This window comes from Geotrypetes seraphini, chromosome 4 (genome assembly GCF_902459505.1).
Source record: "Geotrypetes seraphini chromosome 4, aGeoSer1.1, whole genome shotgun sequence".
In the NCBI taxonomy this organism is placed as follows: Eukaryota; Metazoa; Chordata; class Amphibia; order Gymnophiona; family Dermophiidae; genus Geotrypetes; species Geotrypetes seraphini.
This window is the reverse complement of record NC_047087.1, coordinates 288,309,011-288,331,437: the sequence shown is the minus strand read 5'-3', so window position 1 is coordinate 288,331,437 and position 22,427 is coordinate 288,309,011. Positions and strand designations below refer to the sequence as shown.

Genomic DNA, 22,427 nt, shown 5'->3' with positions numbered 1-22,427 from the left:
GCTAAGTGTAATGTGTGGGAAACACAAAATCCCTCAAAGAAGAAAGAAAATAGGTGTCCCATGTTCCTGTAGTATTGTCTCTGCTAAATCTTAGATACAGGAGAAGAGGTCCCGAGGGATACTTGGAACATCCAAGAGAGAAATCAGGTTAATCAAACGCTCTGACAGTTTGGGGTAGACAGAAAGCACAGTTACTTACCATAACAGTTGTTATCCAGGGAGAGCAGGCAGATATTCTCAACAGTGGGTGACGTCACCGACGGAGCCCCGCAGCGGACAGCCTCGAAAGCAGACTTGCTTGAAAATCTTTGTAAGAGCTTCCGAGTGCTGCACTGCGCATGCGCGAGTGCCTTCCCTCCCGAGTTAGGGCACGCGTCTCCTGTGAGGTACCTCAATTCAGATACCTAGCTAAGAAGCCAACCAGGGGAGGAGGGTGGGTTGTGAGAATATCTGCCTGCTGTCCCTGGATAACAACTGTTACGGTAAGTAACTGTGCTTTATCCTAGGACAAGCAGACAGCATATTCTCAACAGTGGGTGACCTCCAAGCTAAGCATAATGGGATGGAGGTAGAGTTGGCAAGTTCAGAAAAGAAATTTTGCAAAACAGGTTGGCCAAAATGGCTATCCCTTCTGGAGAAAGTATCCAGACAGTAATGAGAGGTGAATGTATGAACCGAGGACCAAATGGCAGCCTTGCAGATTTCCTCAATAGGAGCTGATCTGAGGAAAGCTACAGACGCTGCCATTGCTTGAACTCTGTGGCCCGTGACTCGACCCTGCAGAGGAAGACCAGTCTGAGCATAGCAGAAAGAGATGCAAGCAGCCATCCAGTTGGATATGGTTCGCTTCAAGACAGGATGCCCCAACTTATTTGGATCAAAGGAGATGAAAAGTTGTGGGGCTGTTCTGTGAGGTTGAGTACGTTACAAGTAGAAAGCCAAGACACGTTTATAGTCCAAAGTATGGAGCGCCACTTCTCCAGGGTGAGAATGAGGCTTTGGAAAAAATACTGGAAGAACAATAGATTGATTGATGTGAAATTCTGAAACAATTTTAGGTAAGAATTTAGGATGAATGCGGAGGACCACCTTGTCATGGTGGAAAACTGTGAAAGGTGGATCCACAACCAAAGCATGTAACTCACTGACTCTTCAAGCAGACGTGAGGGCAATCAGGAAAACTACTATCCAAGTAAGGTACTTGAGATGAGCCTTATCAATTGGTTCAAATGAAGGCTTCATCAACTGAGCCAGGACAACATTGAGATCCCAGACCACTGGAGGTGGTTTGAGCGGTGGATGAACATTAAAAAGTCCTTTCATAAAGCGGGAAACCATAGGATGTGCAGACAGGGGTTTCCCATCAAGAGGCTGATGAAAAGCAGCAATCGCACTGAGATGGACTCGGATAGATGTAGACTGGAGGCCAGACTGTGATAAGTGAAGTAAATAATTCAAAACAGACGCCAAGGAGGTAGACATTGGCTCCAAATGGTGAGTGAAATACCAAGCAGAAAATCTAGTCCATTTCTGGTCGTAACACTGCCTAGTGGACGGCTTTCTGGAAGCTACCAAAATATCCTGTACAGACTGAGAAAATTGCAGAGTCTGTTAGGTGGAAAGGTACCAAGCTGTTAAGTGTAGAGACTACAGGTTGGGATGTAGCAAGGAACCTTGACTCTGAGTAAGCAGAGAAGGGAAAATCGGTAGAAGTAGAGGCTCCCTGGTACTGAGTTGAAGTAGAAGGGAGTACCATGGTTGTCTGGGCCACCGAGGAGCTATCAGAATCATGGTGGCATGTTCTGTCTTGAGTTTGACAAGAGTCTTGAGAATCAGAGGGAATGGAGGGAAGGCATAGAGAAACTGACCCATCCAATCCAGTAGGAAAGCATCTGTCTCGAGACGCTGGGGAGTATATTCGGGAGCAGAATTGAGGCAGCTTGTTGTTGAGGGGAGAGACAAAGAGGTCTATTTGAGGAGTCCCCCATCAAGCAAACACTTGACGTAGAGGCGAAGAATTGAGTGTCCATTCGTGTGATTGCGGAAGATGACTCAACTTGTCCGCCAGACAGTTGTGCTGACCTTAAATGTAGACAACTCTGAGAAAGATGTTGTGATGGATTGCCCAATCCCATAGCTTCAGAGCTTCTTGACAAAGGGAGTGAGATCCCATCCCTCCCTGTTTGACATAGTACAAGGCGACTTGGTTGTCTGTCCAGACAAGGACTACCTTGTCGTGAAGAAGGTGTTGAAAAGCTTTGAGGGCATTGAAAATCACTCCGAGTTCCAACAGATTGATGTGACAAAGACGGTCTGCAGGAGACCAATGACCTTGGGTACGGAGACCGTCTAGATGGGCTCCCCATGCATAGGTTGAAGAGTCTGTTGTGAGAACTTTCTGATGAGGGAGATTGTGGAACAGCAAACCTCTGGAAAGATTGGAAGAGAGCATCCACCAGTGGAGAGACTGCTTCAACAAAGGAGTTACTGTAATTTGTTGAGAAAGCGGGACGGTAGCTTGTTGCCACTGAGATGCCAGGGTCCACTGAGGTATGCGAAGGTGAAGTCTGGCAAAAGGTGTCACGTAAACTGTAGAAGCCATGTGACCGAGCAGAACCATCATTTGTCTTGCTGAAATTGATGCAAGATGAGACACTTGATGGCAAAGGCGAATGAGGGTATCCCGACGTGGTGGAGGTTGAAAAGCTCTGAGCTGGACAGTGTCTAGAGTGGCCCCAATGAACTGGAGAGACTGAGATGGGGTCAACTGGGATTTTGGAAAGTTGACTTCGAACCCCAGACTGTGGAGGAACAGAATAGTCTGTTGGGTCACTGCAATAACCCCTTGTTGAGAGGGGGCTTTGATGAGCCAGTCGTCCAGGTACAGAAAAACTTGAAGACCCTGGGTACGGAGGGCTGCAGCCACCACCACAAGACACTTTGTGAAGACTCTGGGGGATGAGGCGAGTCCGAATGGAAGAACTCTGTATTGTAGATGAAGATTCCCCACCCAAAATCTTAAATATTTGCAAGAGGCTGGATATATCAGGATATGAGTGTAAGCCTCCGAGAGCATAGCCAATCTCCCTGAGTCATCAGGGAATACAGAGTTGGTAAAGAAAGCATCCGAAACTTTTGACTAGAAATTTGTTGAGGGCTCTGAAGTCCAGAATGGGTCGCAAATCCCCCGTCTTCTTTGGAACTAGAAAATAACGTGAATAAAAGCCCATGTTCTGTTGGTTCAGAGGAACCTCCTCGACAGCTCGAAGGCAAAGAAGAGCCTGAGCTTCCTGAAGAAGGGGAAGTTACGATGAATTGGAATGACACTCTCTTGGAGGGCGATCTGTAGGCACCTAAAGAAAGTGAAGAGAGTATCCCTCCCGAAGGATAGTGAGAACCCAGAGATCTGAGGTGATCATCTCCCACTGGTGATAAAAATGTTAAAGACGACCCCCTATGGGCAGAAGAGAATTCTGATGCAGGGAGGTTGGCATGCTCAGACTGGGAATGTCAAAAAGACTGAGCAGGTTTAGTCGCAGTAGGAGTTTGAGCCTTCTGCTGTCGTTGTTGCTGAGGAGGTCTTCTAGGCGGAGGCCTGGAGAAAGCTGGTGTCGTTTTTTTGAGGATAACGACGTGGTGGTTGCTTGTATGGCCGAGCAGGAGTAGGCTTCAGCAGAATCAAGGAAGCAAAAGAGCACTCATGTTCAGAGAAGCACTTTGTAGCAGCTTCAATAGAATCATCAAAGAGTTCATTCCCCTGGCAAGGCAAGTTGGCTAGATGGTCCTGCAGTTTGGGATCCATATCAACAATGCGGAGCCAGGCGAGACGGCGCATGGCTACTGCAAAGGCAGAAACTCTAGAAGAGAGCTCAAAAGCATCGTATGTGGCTTGCAGCATGAAGAGTCTAAGTTGAGACAGAGTTCTGATGATCTGTTTAAATTCAGGAAGACTTTGTCATAGGGAAGCCTTCCAGTTACAGCTACAGGAAGCATGTTGGAATTGCTGCCCGCAGCTTTGTGAAGAAACACGTGCAGCTGCTTGGAAGGAAGGAAGGAAAAGGCCGCCAGAAGACAGGTACACACCGCCGGAGAGCACAGGAGGGTTAACTTGGGACACAGAATGGAGAGAGGATAGAAAGACAGAGGAAGGGAGGGAAAGAGATGCTGAGGAAATAGAAAAAGAGTCTTGTTTGGTATAGGTGTCTGAATGAGAGGGAAAGATGGTGCATATGGGGAAAAGAATAGAGAGAATTGTTGGACATAGGGAGGAAGAGAGAATTATTGGACATGGTGGTGGGAGTGGTGGGAGAGGAGTGAGGTAGAGTTGTATATTAAAAAGAGATGAGAGGGAGAAAATGATGGATATGGTGATGGAGAGGGAACAGTGGAAAGGGATGCAAGAGGGAACAATGTTGAATATGGTGGTGTTAAGCAATTCAGCCTTTTCTTTATCAGCTTCTACGTAGTCCTCCCCTTTACTTTTGAGTCTCATAATGCCACTTTTGAACTTCTTCCTATCACTGATATATCTAAAAAAAGATCTTTTCTCCCCGTTTTACTGTGTCAGCTATTTTTTCTTCCATGTGTATCTTTGCTTTCCTGACTCCAAGACCAGCCTCTCTTAACTTTTCCAGATATTTTTGCCTGTCTTCCTCTTTCTGCAATCTTTTGTAGTTTATGAAAGCTTACCTCTTATTCCTTACCTTCTCAGCTACTACTTTTGAGAACCAAAGCGGCCTTCTTTTCCTCTTCCTTTTACTTACTTGCCTCACAAAAAGGTTTGTCACCATTACAATTGCTCCTTTCAGTTTTGCCCACCGCATTTCCACTCCTTCCAGACGTTCCCATTCAGACAATAGTAAGTCCAGTATGACCCTATTCCGCGTGGGTTCCATTACTAACTGCTGGAACAATTCTCCTTCTAGAGCAGTGGTTCTCAACCCTGTCCTAGGGGATCCCCAGCCAGTCGGGTTTTCAAGATATCCCTAATTAATATGCATGAGAGAGATTTGCATATAATGGAGGAGACAGACATGCAAATATGTCTTATGCAAATTCATTAGGGATATCTTGAAAACCTGACTGGCTGGGGGGTCCCCTAGGACAGGGTTGAGAACCACTGTTCTAAAGAATCCAGGATCTCCCTACTTCTAGAACAGTGTTCTTCAACCTTTTTACACCTAAGGACCGGCAGAAATAAAAGAATTATTTTGTGGACCGGCATCGGTCCGCAGACCAGCGGTTGAAGAACACTGGGCTAAGTCGTGGGCCAGACCCTGCCCATCTCTACCCAGTCTCCACCCCAGACCCTGCCCCCATAGTCCTAACTGTAACACTATTTTTTCCATTCATTTTTCATATATACACACAATATAATCTTATTAACAACGCATCGATTGCACTGCAGACCGGCAGTTGAAGAACACAGTTTTGGGCCTGATGCACATGCTGGCCCTGTGGACCGGCAGGAAATTTCTGTGGACCGGCACCGGTCCATGGACTGGTGGTTGAAGAGCACTGTTCTAGAAGACCCCACAACAGGGATACCCTAATTAACATCTGGCATGTTAAAATCACCTATTAGTAAGACTTCCCCTTTTAGATATATTCTGAATGTTTGCTATTAAATCTCTATCTACTTCTTCTGTCTGCTATTAAATCTATCTACTTGTTCCATCTATGAAGGAGGCCTGTATTTCACACCAATGTAAATATATTCACTGCTTTGTCTGCTGTTGGTTTTTTTTGTTTGTTTGTTGTTTTTTTTGGGGGGGTAATATGGTAAGGAATCTAACTTACTTACAGACTCCACTCCCATGTTAATGCCGCCTGGACATGTCATCCATTTGTGAGAATATGCTGCCTGCTTGTCTAAGGAGAATAGCTGAAACTGTCAGAGGCTGGTATCCACACTCACTTTCCCTTCTTAGGGAGGTGGGAAGGGTTAGTAACAACTGAGAGATAGGTCATGCCTTCATTTCTTTAGTTGTCAGCTGTTCAAATCATGGCAACTGTTTTGTACCCTGGACCAAAAATAGGTCTAGAGATGTCTGTTTTTGCCTTGGACGTTCCATTGTTGTAGAAAGTCATCCTAATTTTAGGCCAACCCTAGTCCTGTCCAAAACATGCCTTCAATTTGCCTGCTCACTACTCTGGATGAACTGCAGTGTAAAATTCCCAAATTCTACCTTTCAAATTGTTCAATTTGGATTTTTTTTTTTTGCGCAAATGGACAGTTATTGGCCATTTTGAGAAATCCATCTGCTTCGAAAAGAAGCTCCATTAGTCTAAGGACAAGGCTGCTTTGCACAGGTTGGTTACCATGAAAACCTGTGCTTTGTTTACGGTATCTGAGGAGCACAGATGATAACATTTGATCCAATTCAAAATTAATACTGAGCCTAGCAAATTTATAGTCACTGGGAGTGAGGGCCAAGTCTTTCAATACCAACCTCTAAATTTAACAACAATCTTGTTTTACAGTATTTGTATTTTGTATGATCTATTATTGAACACCACTTAGAAGTTTGATTAGGCAGTATAAAAAATTTTAAATAAACTTGAAACTTTATTGTCTTACCTGTCCATAGCACCTCAATGCCAGGAAGCAACTTCTCTCCTACAGTCCGTAAGTAAGGAGACTGGGCAGCATTTGGATAACAGAAAGTTCCACAGTATTCTAGAAAAAAACCCAGAAAATAAAACCTTAATTCTGCTGTGGAAAACGCTTACAAAACAAAGTTAAATTATGAAAAATCACATAAACAAACCCAAGGGGAACAAACAGGTATGATAATCAAGATGATACCTACTATTAAGCCACAAGAGAATGCAATTTTTCAAACTGCATTACACTTTAAAAATCAGTTACCATATACGTAGAAAGGATAAAGAAACAATGAAGATACTGTCCTTAGTAACAGGCTGATAGTTTATGCTTCAATGCGGCTTAGAAATGGTATGGCAACTTAAGACAAGTAGGGAAAGTATGTAGCACATGATCATGGAATTCTTTCGGACTCCTCTGCCAACATGTATCAATCTTTCTATATGTATACGCATACACATATTTGTTTTTATCTGTGTTGTCAGTGTGAATATGAATCCATATTGCCTGTTTTTGACCTCAACTACTAGTAAGCAGTAAAATAGCAACCTGTAGCAAACTACATTACTTAAGTTAAGTATGCTCAATTGATGCAGGGGTGGGCTATCACAGTCCTCAAGGGCCACAACCCAGTCAAGTTTTCAAGATTTCTACAATAAATACAGTGAGGAACTCCAGAGCGACTTGAGTCGAGTGGAGAAATGGGCAGATAAATGGCAGATGAAGTTTAATGTGGAAAAATGCAAAGTGATGCATTTAGGCAGAAAAAATAAAGATCACAAGTATAGTATGTCAGGTGTAACTCTGGGAAAGACTGAACAGGAAAAGGACCTCTGTGTACTTATAGATAGGACCCTGAAACTGTCGGTGCAATGTGCGTCGGCGGCGAAGAAAGCAAATAGAATGCTAGGCATGATAAAGAAGGGAATTACGAGTAGATCAGAGAAAGTTATAACACCGCTCTACAGAGCCATGGTCAGATCACACCTGGAATACTGCGTCCAGCATTGGTCTCCATACCTAAAGAAGGATATAAAACTGCGAGAGGGGGTGCAGAGACGAGCAACAAAGCTAGTGAAAGGTATGTAGAACCTGGACTACGAGGAACGACTTAAGAGACTGGGGTTGTTCTCCCTTGAGAAGAGAAGACTACGAGGGGATCTGACAAAATAGAGCAGGAAAAAAAATTATTTACAATGTCCAATGTGACACAGACAAGGACATGGACTGAAGCTAAGGGGGTACAAGTTCAGGACAAATATCAGGAAGTTCTGCTTCACGCAACGAGTGGTGGACACCTGGAATGCTCTCCCAGAAGAGGTAATTGCGGAATCCACCGTTCTAGGATTTAAGGGTAAGCTAGATGTACATCTCCTTATGAGTGGTTTAAAGTGATATGGGTAAAGGTAAACTAGATGCACATCTCCTTATGAGAAGCTTAGAGTGATATGGGGACTAAAATTATGCCAGGGTACACCTGGCGGGGCCTCTGCATGTGCGGATCGCCGAACTCGATGGACCTAGGGTCTGATCCGGAGATGGCAATTCTTATGTTCTTATGGTAGCAGTCCATGCAAATTAATCTTGTACATATAACTGTGGAAATCTTGAACCCCTGACTGGGTTGTGGCCCTCGAGGATCTTGATTGCCAACCCCTGATATAAACTGTAGCAACAATTATACAAGCTATATTATTCAGTCATTTTGTTTCACAGTAGAATTGACAACCCCCAAAAATTAAAAGTACGAGCAAAATCGTCACCTGGGAAACCGAGCTTGCCTCGATGTACGAGCGCCTCCCCCCACAAACCAGCACCCCCACTGCAGCGATCAGACATCCTCCCCGTACCCATCACCCACCCGAACACATCATTTACCCACCATCTGGCACTCGGCACCGTCACCAACACACAGGACATGCTGGTGCCGGTGCCCAAAGATCTGTCGTCCTTTTTACTGGGCCTTGAGCATCTGTGCATCCTCAAGGTCTTAATTCCTGCTCTCTCCGAGATTCTCAAGATCTCCGAGAATCTCAAGCCTTCTGACTGCCTCACCTGCCCGGTCAACCCAGTCAGTGACTACCCAGACCTCCAGAATAATTCAGGAAAGGTACGCACTCCGGTCCCGATCCCAGTCACGCCTCCACGGGACCGCACAGCCTGCACTCTAACCCTTAGCAGACGAACTCAGGGTGAGATGGCTCCTGATCCTGGAGCCCGATCCGTCCAGCAGGTTGTCCAGGGGGCTTACTGTAGTTTTATTAATAGGTAACTCCCCAGAAGCAGACTTTTTCAGAAAATCTGCGATCTCCCGCTGAGGATTTCCTCGCAAAGTGAATCCATAGCATCAGGGTAAAACCCACGCCAAGAATATATCGAATAATGAGAACCTTAGAAAATAAAAAAATTAAAAAATTCATGAGCAAAAAAGATAGACCCTACAGCTCAGGCTGTAGGAAATGTAACTGGATATCCAGGGATAAGTTGCAGGAGACGTCCACAGAGGGAAGAGCCAGAATTGGTTTCAAGTGCCTTACAGTTTCCAAGCTGGAAGAGGTTAATTACCCTATCGTGTAGATTCCAGAGGCTGCCCTTAGCTTTCATTGCTCCATAGTGTTTTCTTCTGTTCTTGTCAACTTCCTGACAGAAGCATTCCTGTTCCACTATAGAGTTGCGCGGGGACAGAAATCAAACCCGTCCCCGTTAGAGTCAAACCCATCCCGTCCATCTCTGCTGGAATTGAATCCGTCCCCGCCCATCCCCGCTGGAATCAAATCCGTCCCCGCCCATCCCTATAAACTTCAGAAGTAGTTATTTCATTTACCGTATTTTCACTCATATACCGCGCACCCGTGTAAAACGCGCACACAGGTATAGCGCACGGGAAACTGTAATTTATGTAAATAAATTTTTATATACCGCGCACACCCGTATACCGCGCATACCGCCCCGACTCTCCCGTCGCCGCACGACTCTCCTTTTGCCCGCCCCGACTCTCCTCTGGCCACCCCGACTCTCCTTTAGCCCGACCCGACTCTCCTCTCCCCCTTGAAGTCCTGTCCCCACCCTGAAAGCCTGATGCCCCCCCCCCCCCCCGACGTCCGATTCACCTCTTCTGCTTCCTCTTCCGATGGTTCCGCCCTTTCTCTGACATCAGAGAAAGGGCGGGACCGCCAAAAGAGGAAGCAACGCAGACGCAGGGCTCACAGAAGGGCCGGGACCGCCGGCAGAGGAAGCAGCAGGACAACGGTAGGAGCTTCTACATGATGGGGGGGGGGGTCGGGAGGCTATGGGGGTGCGAGCGGTCCTTCGGGGTGGGGGTGCGGGCGAGCGGTCCTTCGGGGTGGGAGTGCGAGCGGTCCTGCGGGGGGGGGGAACTATGTAAAAAAAAAAAGTTGTAAAACGCGCTCACGCGTATAACGCGCATGGTTATGCACGGTTTGTAAAAATCGTGTATAACACGTGCATTATATACGTGAAAATACGGTAATTATACTACTGAATTAAAGGCTCTGGTAGAGACCCATTTATAAATAAGCAAAGACACTTTATTAATTTGGAAATGCTTGAGTACCTGATTGTAGAACCGCTTAGATAACCTTGATAGGCGGTATATAAAAACTAATAAACTTGAAACTTGGAAATATTGGAAAGAATACATACTTTGTAAACTGGTCTCTGCCAGAGCCTCTAATATAAATATAAAATATAAATGCTCAGCTGATGAGGACCCCAAGCTGTCAGCTGAGAACTTCCTCTGCAGTTGGCCAGGGGTCCCTTTTGCCAAGCTTGGCAAAGAGCAGTAGCATCCCTGAGTCACAAATGCTGGCACCTCAGTGGCTCTTGGATGCTGCCAGTGACTGCTGCGCTTGGTGGAGGGGAGTTCTGGCCATCTCTAGAAGAGGTCCTCTGCTGGTGGTGCTTGGGGATCACACCAGCCACAGCAAGGGTCAGCAAGTACTTCAACACTGTAGAAATAAAACCAGAAATGCATTTCCTTTTCTTTTGAATGCAATACAAAGGCATCTGCTATATACATTTCCCAAAGCTAAGATATTTTAGTCAATAAATTCCATTTTTTACCTTTGTTGTCTGGAGACTTATTTTTCCATCAATTTGGTCCCAGTTTCTTTTTTCCGCTTTCCCGTCTCCTGCAAATTCTTCTGTTGCTGTCCATTGGTTCCTCCTACCATGGTCCAGCAATTATCCCTTTCTCATCTTTCGCCCCTGCCCACCAGCCCCATGCCGAACATTTATCCTATCACCCCTCTCCAGCACCATGCCACATCTCTCCCTCCATTCCTTTCAACACTATGTCCAGCATTCCTCCCTCTTGCATCCCTTTCAATCTGTCCCACTGTTCCCTCTCCACCACAACATTTCTCCCTCATCTTTTTCTTCCCTTTCATCTGTACCTCATTCCCTCCCCTATGACCAAAATTCTCCTCTTTCTTCCATTCCCCTTGTATACCATCTCTTCCTCTCACTCACACCCAATTCTCCCTTTCTATTCCCTCCCCCACCTCAGCATCTCTTTCCCTCCCTTCCTCCATCCTCTCTCCCAAGTTTGTCTTCTGTATCCAAAATGCAAAAACGCACTCCCTCCACTCCTATGTAACATAGTAACATAGTAAATGATGGCAGATAAAGACCCGAATGATCCTCCCGTCTGCCCAACCCGATTCAATTTAAATGTCCTGAGTTTGGGCCCCTCCCATGTCCCAACTCACTTCCTCCTAATTACAACACATGCATGCCTGCTTGCTCTCACCTTCCTTTTCTGCCCCCTCCCAAGCTGAACTATTTAAATGTAACAACAAATAATATAATATAATATAATATAATATAATATAATATAATATAATATATATATATACACACACATACATATATACACACATACATATATACACACACACACACAGTGTTCTCCCCAGGGCCTTATAGCCGGGCCGCATCACCCAGCTAATTTAGATGAGCGCCCGGCGAATCCTTCTGCTGCCGCCGATGCTCCTTTCTGGGCTGATTCCGCCAAAAATTTTGTTTGACTGCCTTTTTTTTTTTTTTTTTTTGCCAGCATGCTTTTACTTGCTTCGGGCCTTCCTGTTGCCGGGTCCTGCCTAATTTCTGTTTCCGTGAAGGCAGGACCCGGCAGCGAGGAAGGCCCGAAGCAAGTAAAAGCAGTAAGTTGTAAGCTTCCCTCCGGGGCTCTGTGTGCATGCCGGCTTCCCTTCTCTTCCCTCCCCCCTACGGGACGCAACTTCCGGTTTCGGAGAGAAGGGAAGCCAGCTTGCACACAGAGCCCCGGAGGGAAGCTTACTAACTTACTGCAAAGAGGAAGGCCCGAAGCAAGTAAAAGCAGCAAGTTGTAAGCTTCCCTCCATCGCTGATCTATGAAAGATAGGTCAGCGATGGAGGGAAGCTTACAATTTGCCTAGCGACTACCGGGTTTGTGAGCTGGGAGGGATGGGAAGAGAAATGCTGTTGCTGCACCGAATAGGGGAAGGGAGGGGAGGGGGAAGAAAAATATTCTGCTGCTGCACCCATTTTGGGGGGAAGGGAAGAGAAATGTTGCTGCTGCACCCATTTTGGGGGGAAGGGAAGAGAAATGTTGCTGCTGCACCCATTTTGGGGGGAAGGGAAGAGAAATGTTGCTGCTGCACCCTATTTTTTTTGGGGGGGGAGAGGGAAGAGAAAAGCTGGTGCACCCAATTGGGGGGGGAAGAGAAAAGCTGCTGCTGCACCCAATTGGGGAGGGGATGAGAAGTGCTGCTGCTGCTGCACCCAATTGGGGAGGGGAAGAAAAGTGCGGCGGCAGCAGCACCCAATTGGGGAGGGGAAGGGGAAGAGAAGTGCTGCAGCATCACCCAATTGGGGAGGGGGATGAGAAGTGCTGCTGCAGCAGCACCCAATTGGGGGGAGAGAGGGGAGAAGGAAGACTAGGGAAGGGAAAGGTGAGGCAAGAGATGCCAAGACCATGGGAGGGAGGGAAAGGAAAGGAGCTACCAGACCATGGGGGGGAGAGATGTCAGCCCATATGGGGGAGGGGGAGGGGGAGGATGGAGATGCTAGGGCATGGGGGAGAGAAGGGAAGGAGATAGAGATGCCAGACCATGGGGTGGAGTGGGAAGGAAGGAAGGAAAAGAGAAGAGAGAGATGCCAGAGCATAGGGGAGGGGTGAAGCTGAAATGAATCATGTACAAAGGAGAGAAAGGGCACAAGATATACAGTTTATTGAAGGGACATAGAAAGAGGGAAGATTCCATATAGAACAGAGAAAGGGCGGACACTGGATGGAAAGGGCAGAGAGGGTGGACAGAGAATGCAAGGGGCAGAGAGAGGGTGGACAGTAGATGGAAGGGGTAGAGAGAGAGGGTAGAGGCTGGGTGGAAGGGGCAAAGAGAGGACAGATGTTGCATGGTAGGGAGCGAGGATAAACGCTGAAGAGAAGATAATTAAAGCAGAAACGACAAAAGGTAGAAAAAATTTTTTTGTTGTTGCTTTACGTAGAATCAAGTAGTATTGTAACTGTATTAATTAAAGTTTATAAATAGGAAATTGAAATAAGGCAGTTTTTTTAGGGACTAAACCCCTTTCCTCAGGTCAGGACAGGATACCATAACAGCAGGGGTGCCCAAATGGTCGATCGCGATCAACCAGTAGATCACAAAGGCAATGTGAGTCGATTGCATTGCCTTTGCAATCTTTTTCTTCCTGCCTCCCCGAGCCAGGCCAGGCGCCAGACTCACAAGACTTCACCTCTTAACGTCAATTCTGACGTCAGTGAGGTAGTTCTGGGCCAGCCAATCGCTGCCTGGCTGGCCTGGAACTTCCTCTCAGACGTTAGAATTGACGTCAGAGGTAAAGTCTTGTGAGTCCGGCGCTTGTACGTGCCTGGCCTAGCTCAGGGAAGCAGCAGGGAGAAATCAGCGTGGTGGCTTAGGGGGTAGGGAAAGAATGGGGGAAGTGGAGAAATCAACGTGATGGCTTGGGGGGGACAGGGGGAGAGAGAAAGAAAGAAAGGCAGAAATAAAGAGGGGGCAGGGGGAGAGAGAAAGAGAGACAGAAAGAAAAGGGAAGTGGCAGAAAGAAAGAATTATTGGATTTACAGTCAGAAGAAGGAAGTGCAACCAGAGACTCATGAAATCACCAGACAAAAAGGTAGGAAAAATGATTTTATTTTCAATTTAGTGATGAAAATGTGTCCATTTTGAGAATTTATATCTGCTGTCTATTTTGCACTATGGCCCACTTTTACTAAACCGCAATAACGGTTTTTAGCGCAGGGAGCCTATGAGCATCGAGAGCAGTGCAGGGCATTCAGCACATCTCCCTGCGCTAAAAACCGCTATTGTGGTTTAGTAAAAAGGGAGGGGGTATATTTGTTTATTTTTGTACAGTTGTTCCTATTGCATAAAGTCATCTACCTTGACCTCTTTGAAAACTCGCGGAATATAAATGATAATTAACATTTTCTCTGCGTACAGTGTGCTTTGTGTTTTTAAAAATTTTATTGTTGGTAGATCATTTTGACTTGGTTATTTTAAAAGTAGCTCGCAAGCCCAAAAAGTGTGGGCACTCCTGCTGTAGAGCCATTCTTGTATGGCTGGATGAGCTATATTTATCTTTTTTTTTTAGTTGTTTAAATTCATGCAGAAATAAATGGCTAAATTGAACCTAATGACTTCATTAACGCCTTTCCTTTTTTTAAACCTCTATACCAGGGGTCTCAAAGTCCCTCCTTGAGGGCTGTAATCCAGTCGGGTTTTCAGGATTTCTCCAATGAATATGCATGAGATCTATGTGCATGCACTGTTTTCAATGCATATTCATTGGGGAAATCCTGAAAACCCAACTGGATTGCGGCCCTCAAGGAGGGACTTTGAGATCCCTGCTCTATACCATTTGAAAGAGGGCAAATATCTAATTATTCCCTTCTAGCATTGGATGCTTCTTAAATTAAGTTAAAATATTCTGGAACAAGTGTCAAACCTTAAAAAAGGAAGTCATATTGAACATTGGAAAATAATAATAATTAACTAATAAAAATAGTACACATTTAGGGCTCCTTTTACTAAGTTGCGAAAATGGTTTTAGCATGTGCTTAGCGCACACAGAATTACCACACACGCTAGACGCTAATGCCAGCATTGAGCTGGCGTTAGTTTTCCCGTGTAGCGCAGGAGTTTGCGCATGCTAAAAATGTTAGCGCACCTTATTAAAAGAGGGGGTTAATTTTCCCCACCACCAAATTTCCCTATCGCGCCCCACCTGACTGGAAAAAATTTCTGAGGAGAACACTGTATATATATTGCACATTAACAAACTGCTCTAATTCAACATACACCTGAGATACCCTCAGAATATATTGGGTTAGACAGTTTCCAAAAGTAAACGTGTGTATATCTCCCTTCAAAAGATGCAAACTCTGATATAAAGTACTATAAAATAAACCCTCATATCCTTGTCCTCATTATTTTGTCTTAACAGAGTCTATTATTTGATCCGTACCTGCTCAGTTTCATTAATACCTAATATAGTTCTAAATAAAACATTTTAGTGGGTAGCTGGAAACTTTAAAATAAGAAAAAAATAAATAAGGGTTGGTAGTAAATGAGGTTTCACATTCTCTTAATTAAAGAGGTTGGTTATTACAGAACACCTTATAGTCCAAAGGATAAACTAGTTTGCTGATAGCTCAGGCAGAGACAGTTGAAATTAATTATCAGAACCCAGTGCATCATTACCACGTAGTAGTACCTCAAGACAAGAATCTTGGTGAAAATGAAACTTAATAATAATAAAAAAAAGAACAAAACCAACAAAAATGCTACACATTTATAACCACACAAACCGTGCTGCACTACCGTATTTTCGCAGATATAACACGCGCGTTATACGCGATTTTACCTACCGCGCATACCCCTCGCGCGTTATATGCCTGAGCGCGGTATAGAAAAGTTTTTAAACATAGTTCCCACACCTCCCGACGCCCGATTCACCCCCCCAGCAGGACCGCTCGCACCCCCACCCCGAACGACCGCTCGCACGCGCTCCCACCCGCACCCGCATCCACGATCGGAGCAAGAGGGAGCCCAAGCCCTCTTGCCCGGCCGACTCCCCGACGTCCGATACATCCTCCCCCCCCCCCCGAAGGACCGCCGACTTCCCGACAATATCGGGCCAGGAGGGAGCCCAAACCCTCCTGGCCACGGCGACCCCCTACCCCCACCCCGCACTACATTACGGGCAGGAGGGATCCCAGGCCCTCCTGCCCTCGACGCAAACCCCCCTCCCTCCAACGACCGCCCCCCCCCCAAGAACCTCCGACCGCCCCCCCAGCCGACCCGCGACCCCCCTGGCCGACCCCCACGACCCCCCCACCCCCCTTCCCCGTACCTTTGGAAGTTGGCCGGACAGACGGGAGCCAAACCCGCCTGTCCGGCAGGCAGCCAACGAAGGAATGAGGCCGGATTGGCCCATCCGTCCTAAAGCTCCGCCTACTGGTGGGGCCTAAGGCGCGTGGGCCAATCAGAATAGGCCCTGGAGCCTTAGGTCCCACCTGGGGGCGCGGCCTGAGACACATGGTCGGGTTTGGCCCATGTGCCTCAGGCCGCGCCCCCAGGTGGGACCTAAGGCTCCAGGGCCTATTCTGATTGGCCCACGCGCCTTAGGCCCCACCAGTAGGCGGAGCTTTAGGACGGATGGGCCAATCCGGCCTCATTCCTTCGTTGGCTGCCTGCCGGACAGGCGGGTTTGGCTCCCGTCTGTCCGGCCAACTTCCAAAGGTACGGGGAAGGGGGGTGGGGGGGTCGTGGGGGTCGGCCAGGGGGGTCGCGGGTCGGCTGGGGGACGGGCGGAGGTTCTTGGGGGGGGCGGTCGTTGGGGGGGGGGGGGGGTTTGCGTCGAGGGCAGGAGGGCCTGGGATCCCTCCTGCCCGTAATGTAGTGCGGGGTGGGGTTAGGGGGTCGCCGTGGCCAGGAGGGTTTGGGCTCCCTTCTGGCCCAACTACACAAAGGTACGGGGAAGGCGGGTGGGGGTGTCGTGGGGGTCGGCCAGGGGGGTCGCGGGTCGGCTGGGGGACGGGCGGAGGTTCTTGGGGGGGGCGGTCGTTGGGGGGAGGGGGTTTGCGTCGAGGGCAGGAGGGCCTGGGAAAGTCAGGGCAGTGCACGGAAGTCAGGGGGGGTGAACGGAGAGTCGGGACAGCGCACGGAAAGTCAGGGCGGGCGAAAGTAGCGTCGGGCATCATGCGCGTTATATGCCTGAGCGCGGTATAGAAAAGTTTTGGTACATATCATCGTGATTTCTGCGCGCTATACCCCTGTGCGCGTTTTACACAGGTGCGCGTTATATCCGCGAAAATACGGTACTTCACAGGGCAGCGGGCCCTGCTTTTTCTGCCCCCCTCCTGCAAGACTACCTCTCGTGCTGCACTTCTTCGCAATACAGCGGGCCCTGCACGTTCCATGTAGCTGACGTGAAGCCTTGCCTCTGACGTCAGCTTTGACGTCGGGGGGGAAGACTTCCGGGTCGGCTATGCTGGGAACGCTGCACTTTGCAGGAGGGCAGGAAAAAAAGACGAGCCAGTCGGCTCAAGCTGCCTTCTAACCCCGCGGGATCCCTGAGACTTTGAGGGGCGTTCCCACGGGATCCCCGCGACCAGAAGGAGTAACTCGCGGGATTCCCGTCATCCCCGTTCCTGTGCAGCTCTCTATGTTTCACTCATACAACTGGCTGTATCAGGGGATCCATGTAATTTATTTGAACAAAAGAAACCGCATATCTCATGGCTCATCAACTTCCTTCCAAATGGCCACAGCTACTGCAAAAAAATGCTGTAATTTCAAGGCACTAAGTGATGAGCTGTGAGATGCGTTGTTTTGTGGGTTTAAAAAAAAAAAATTTTAATTCCATGCTCTCCTGATGCAGCCAATTGTATGAGCAAAACAGAACTGCTTCTGTCGGGAAGTTGACAATAGAAGAAAATTGCTGTGGAGCAATGAAAGCTAAGTGCAGCTGTTTATGAATTAGTTAGCTGTGATATTGCAGATTTCTGTTTCTTTAGACACACCGCAAATAATTATTTAGCAATTTTTCTGTAAGTGATTTTTGGGTGTGAAGAAGCATTCTATGGTACACTATTATTTCATGCCACTAAGAATTGAACAAATGAGAAGAATGTGAGATGCTTTTGACACTTTAGTGGAGTTCTTTTCACAACCAATGATAAGTGCTCTTTAGGCTTGATCTGGGGGGCAACATTATTGAGGTCTGTTTTTTTCTCCACTTTTTCACGTGTTTGAATTGAATGTATATGCTTGTTCCAAAATGCTTGAGTGGTCTCAAACTCGCAGCTCGGGGGGCCACATGCGGCCCGCCAGTTACTATTTTGAGGCCCTCGGTATGTTTATCATAATCACAAAAGTAAAATGAAACAGTTTCTTGATCATACGTCTCTTTAGCTATAAATTACAATATTATTATTAAGACAGCCAAAAAGAAAGATTTATAAACTATAAAGAGTTCTACCTCATGCAAAATTGTCATTTCTTTAATAAGACATTAACTCTTTTTTTCTGAGGCCCTCCAAGTACCTACAAATCCAAAATGTGGCTCTGCAAAGGGTTTGAGTTTGAGACCACTGACTTAGACTATAAGTGGTATATAATTAATAAAAAAATAAACATAAAACACTTAACAAGCAGGATGTTGTGTTGATGACATATCAGCACTACTCAGCCAATCTATAGGCTTTGCCACAAATGTCAACCATTGGATGGCCATTCAGACAAACATACCAACAATGTTGTCTTTTCCAAAAATACAATAATGTTTCTTTTTTTCTTTATTAAATTCCAAATCTTCAAATAGTTTTCAGCTACAATTTGATGCATCTGACTGACCTATTGAAGAATTGTAGCTTTACAAAGTGTACACAGAATACTACATTTTAACGGATCTATGTAACAAGAATATTTACACAGATCACCATCATTGTATTACCTGTTGGACAGAAAAGGAATGTATTTGGTTCTCCTAAATACTGATAAATTTCATTTGTGATTGAAACCTGGGCGTGAGCAAAAGAACTGAAGACTTCTTTATCAGCAGGGCACATGTTGTGATCAATATCATCAAACAGCAATGCAAAGGATTTACAGCCAAACTGTGAAACCTAAAAAGAAAAAAAACAAAACCATAACTCAGGGTTTCACTGAATTCTGTACAATATAAACATGGTTAACTATGATTTCCAAGTTTTGAAGTCCTTCTGCACAAAAGCAGCAACAGCATTTCTTTCCTACACGAAAGTCACATCACGACACACAAGTTTGAAGGCAATATTTCTAGTAATATAAATGGTCCTTTGAACTATACTTGGGGGGTTACTGCTTGATCACTGTTACTCACGTTACATATGGGAGATTCTTATCTCTATAATCTTCTTTCCAGTAGACCGGTACAGTAATCTGGACTATAGGTTTTATCTCCCTATTCGTGGGGAAACTTGCAAAGGCATCAAACAGATTCTTCAGCTCCATCTCCTTATGTCACTGGGCAGTGCCCTTCTCCCTCAGTTTGTACCAATACAATGGATAATTTCTATATAGGAGAAGTAACAAGGAGAACACGGGGAACTTCCCAACAACTGCCCTGCAATCAAAGAAAGCAATTAATCAAATGGAAACATACTATAACCAAGGTGGAATATAACAACCCACCTACTTGAGTGCAACTAGCACTAACATTTATACAGCATTTCTTGCTGCTTTTGATAGAGAGAAAGCAAAGTTGCTCACCTGTAACATGGAGGAATGCAGCCACAATTGTAGGTGAAGTTCGCTGACAAAGCCTATGTGCCGGTGCTCTCCACTAGCTAAGTAAGCTTTATGCTTACTGGGCATGTGTGGGAGTCAGTACTCACACCACCTCTCCCCTTCGAATGCCAATTTTGTCCCTAGCAAAAAGGATTGAAAAAGAGAAGATGGTGGGCGGGCGAGTGTGGCTGCATTTTCCTGCTGTCTACAGAGAACACCTGTTACAGGTGAGCAACTTTGCTTTCTCTGGAGGGGATATGCAGGCACACTTGTAGGCAAGTCCCAAGCTTGAAAAAAGTATCTGGGTGGTGGAGGACCATTTATACTGCAAAAAGGTTTCTTAAAACTGATTGACCAAATCGAACATCTGGTCCAAACAATAATGCTTCGTAAAAGTGTGTACAGAGGACCATGTTGCTGCTTTGCAAATGTCCTGAATAGGGATAGATCTTAAGCTGGCCATGGAAGTATCTGTAGCCCTAACTTTATGAGCTCCAATTGTCCCAGGTGTTTGTGTATCTGCCTTTGCATAGCAAAAATTTATGCAGTGTGCTATCCAAGAAGAGAGAGTTCTTTTTGATACTAGGTAGCTGGATTATAGGAAGCGAAAAGCTGGTTAGATTGTTGTGAGGAAGTCATTGCTCAGATATAAAAAAGCAATGCTCGTCTGCAGTCTAATGTTTGGAGATGTTGCTCCACTGAAGAATGCGGAGGAGGGAAAAATATTGGTAGGGTTATAGTTTGGTTGAGATGAAAATCTGTTGCAACCTTCGGAATAAATTTTGGATGAATTCCGAGTTGTACTTTAGAAGAGAAAAATTGAAGATAAGGATAATATGTAACTAGTGCTTGTAGTTCACTGACTCTTCTGGCGAAAGTTAGAGCTGTGAGAAAAACTGTTTTCAAAGTATGAAAAGAAAGTGAAGCAGATCCCAGAGGTTCAAATGGGTCGTGCATTAAGACATTCAACACTAAATTCAGGACCCAAGCTGGAGGTGAACACGGATGGGAGGTTTGAGATTGTGAAGACCTCAGAAAAATCTGGAGATGAGGGGATAATGTGAGAGAAGCTTACCATCCAGAAATTTGAAAAGCTGAGATCGCTACCAAATGGTATCGAACTGAGTTAGATTTAAGACCATATTCTGACAAAATGTGTTCTGTTGGACAGTTGAGAGAGTTGTGATGGTGATTCTGAGACCATATGGAAAACCGTTTCCATTTAGAATGATATGATTTCCTTGTAGAAGGACATCTTGCTGCTAGAAGAACCATTTTCACTTGCTGCGTGAGTAGGAAATTGTCTAGGATTGAGCTTTCAATTTCCAAGCTGTCAAGCTGAGACTGTGAAGGTTGGGGTGAAGCAACTGGCCCTGCTGTTGAAATAGCAGAGACGGATGATCTACGAACAGAATTGGGGGAGCATCCAGAAGGTCCAGGAGAAGTGAATACCAAATTTGACGGGGCCGAGGTGCGATGAGAATAATGTGAGCTCTGTTCATAGTGACTTTCTGAAGCATTTTGGATATTAGAAGAAACGGAGGAAAAGTGTAAAAAAAAGGCCGAGGCCCCAATGTATGGAGAAAGCATCCCTTGCTATTGCTCAAGAAGTTGGGTGGAGACAGCAGAAAGCTGTGCAGATGGCATTGTCTTGTGAAGCAAAGAGATCTACTGCTGGAGTTCCCCAAAGAAGGAATATCTGATGTAGAATGGCAGGGTCAAGGGACCACTTGTGTGGGTCGAGTTTCCTGCTGAGGGAATCTGCAAGGACGTTATGTTCTCCCGGAATGTAGACCACTTGCAGATGAACCCCTATAGTGAGAGCATAAGTTCATAGACGAAAAGCTTCTCTGCATAGAGGGAGAGATCTTGAACCTCCCTGCTTGTTCACATAGAACATTGTGACTTGATTGTCCATTTGAATCAGAACTTGTTTGTTGGGAAGCCAATGATGGAAGACCCGAAGAGCATAGTATACTGCCTGGAGTTCCAGGAGATTGATATGTAGTTTTTGTTCCCTCGCCGACTAGTGCCCTCAAGTACACCACTGGTCGAGATGCGCTCCCCAGCCCAATGTTGAAGCATCTGTAGTTATCGTGATGGATGGAGGAGGAGGCTGAAAAGGACAACCCTCCTTCAAAGATTGGGAGTGAATTCACCACAGGAGGGGGAAGTAAAATCATTCGGGTGAGGGAATGATAATGTTGATTCCAATGCAGTCTTAGATGCCACTGCAGGAGTCTCATGTACAGCCTTCCATTTGGTACTAGAGATAGAGAGGCTGCCATGTGTCCTAGAAGTCATAAGATGGTTCAAGCTGGCACAGCTGAAACCTGTCTGAAGTACTCTGCCAGGGCCACTATGGTCCGATGTCTTTCTGAAGGAAGATAGGCACTTTCATGTTTCGTATTCAGGAGTGCTCCAATAAGCGTGAGGGTGCGAGTTGGAATTAAATTGGACTTTTGATGATTGATGAGGAAACCTAGAGATTGAAGGGTTTGAACTGTGGCCTGGATGGTTAGAAGCAACTGGTCTTCAGAATGTGCCACCAGGAACCAATCGTCTAAGTACGGAAAGACCATGTGATGCTGTTTTCACAGATGTGCTGCTACCACAGCCAGGCACTTTGTGAAAACTTTTGGTGCTGAAGAAAGGCCAAAAGGTAACACCGTGTACTGGAAATGCTGATTCAGGAATTTGAACCGTTGGAAGTGTGAGTGAGCAGGATGAATGGGAATGTGGGTATAGGCATCTTTGAGGTCTAGGGCGGCTAACCAATTGTATTGTTTCAAAAGAGGTAGGATAGTTGGTAGAGATATCATCCAGAATTTTTCTCTTTTGAGGCAGGCATTTAGAGGTCTGAGGTCTAGAATGTGTTGGAGACCTTGAGTTTTTTGGGGAAATGAGAAATAAACGGGGGTAAAATCCCTGATTTTGTTGACTTGGAGGTACTTCCACGATGGCATTGTTATTTAGTACAGTAACTTCTGCTGCAAGTTGTG

The 22,427-nt window shown here is 46.0% G+C and overlaps 1 protein-coding gene across 3 annotated transcripts in view; it reads right to left on the bottom strand.

Moving 5' to 3' along the window:
- OGA (O-GlcNAcase) overlaps positions 1-22,427 on the bottom strand; it is a 247,621-nt gene that overhangs the window by 140,803 nt on the left and 84,391 nt on the right. For all 3 annotated transcript variants that reach the window (XM_033940315.1, XM_033940316.1, XM_033940317.1), the window contains 2 exons: positions 18,611-18,782; positions 6,581-6,679 (listed from right to left, as the gene is read on the bottom strand). In XM_033940315.1, coding sequence (XP_033796206.1) covers positions 6,581-6,679; positions 18,611-18,782 — 271 coding nt within the window. The remainder of the gene's footprint in view (positions 1-6,580; positions 6,680-18,610; positions 18,783-22,427) is intronic.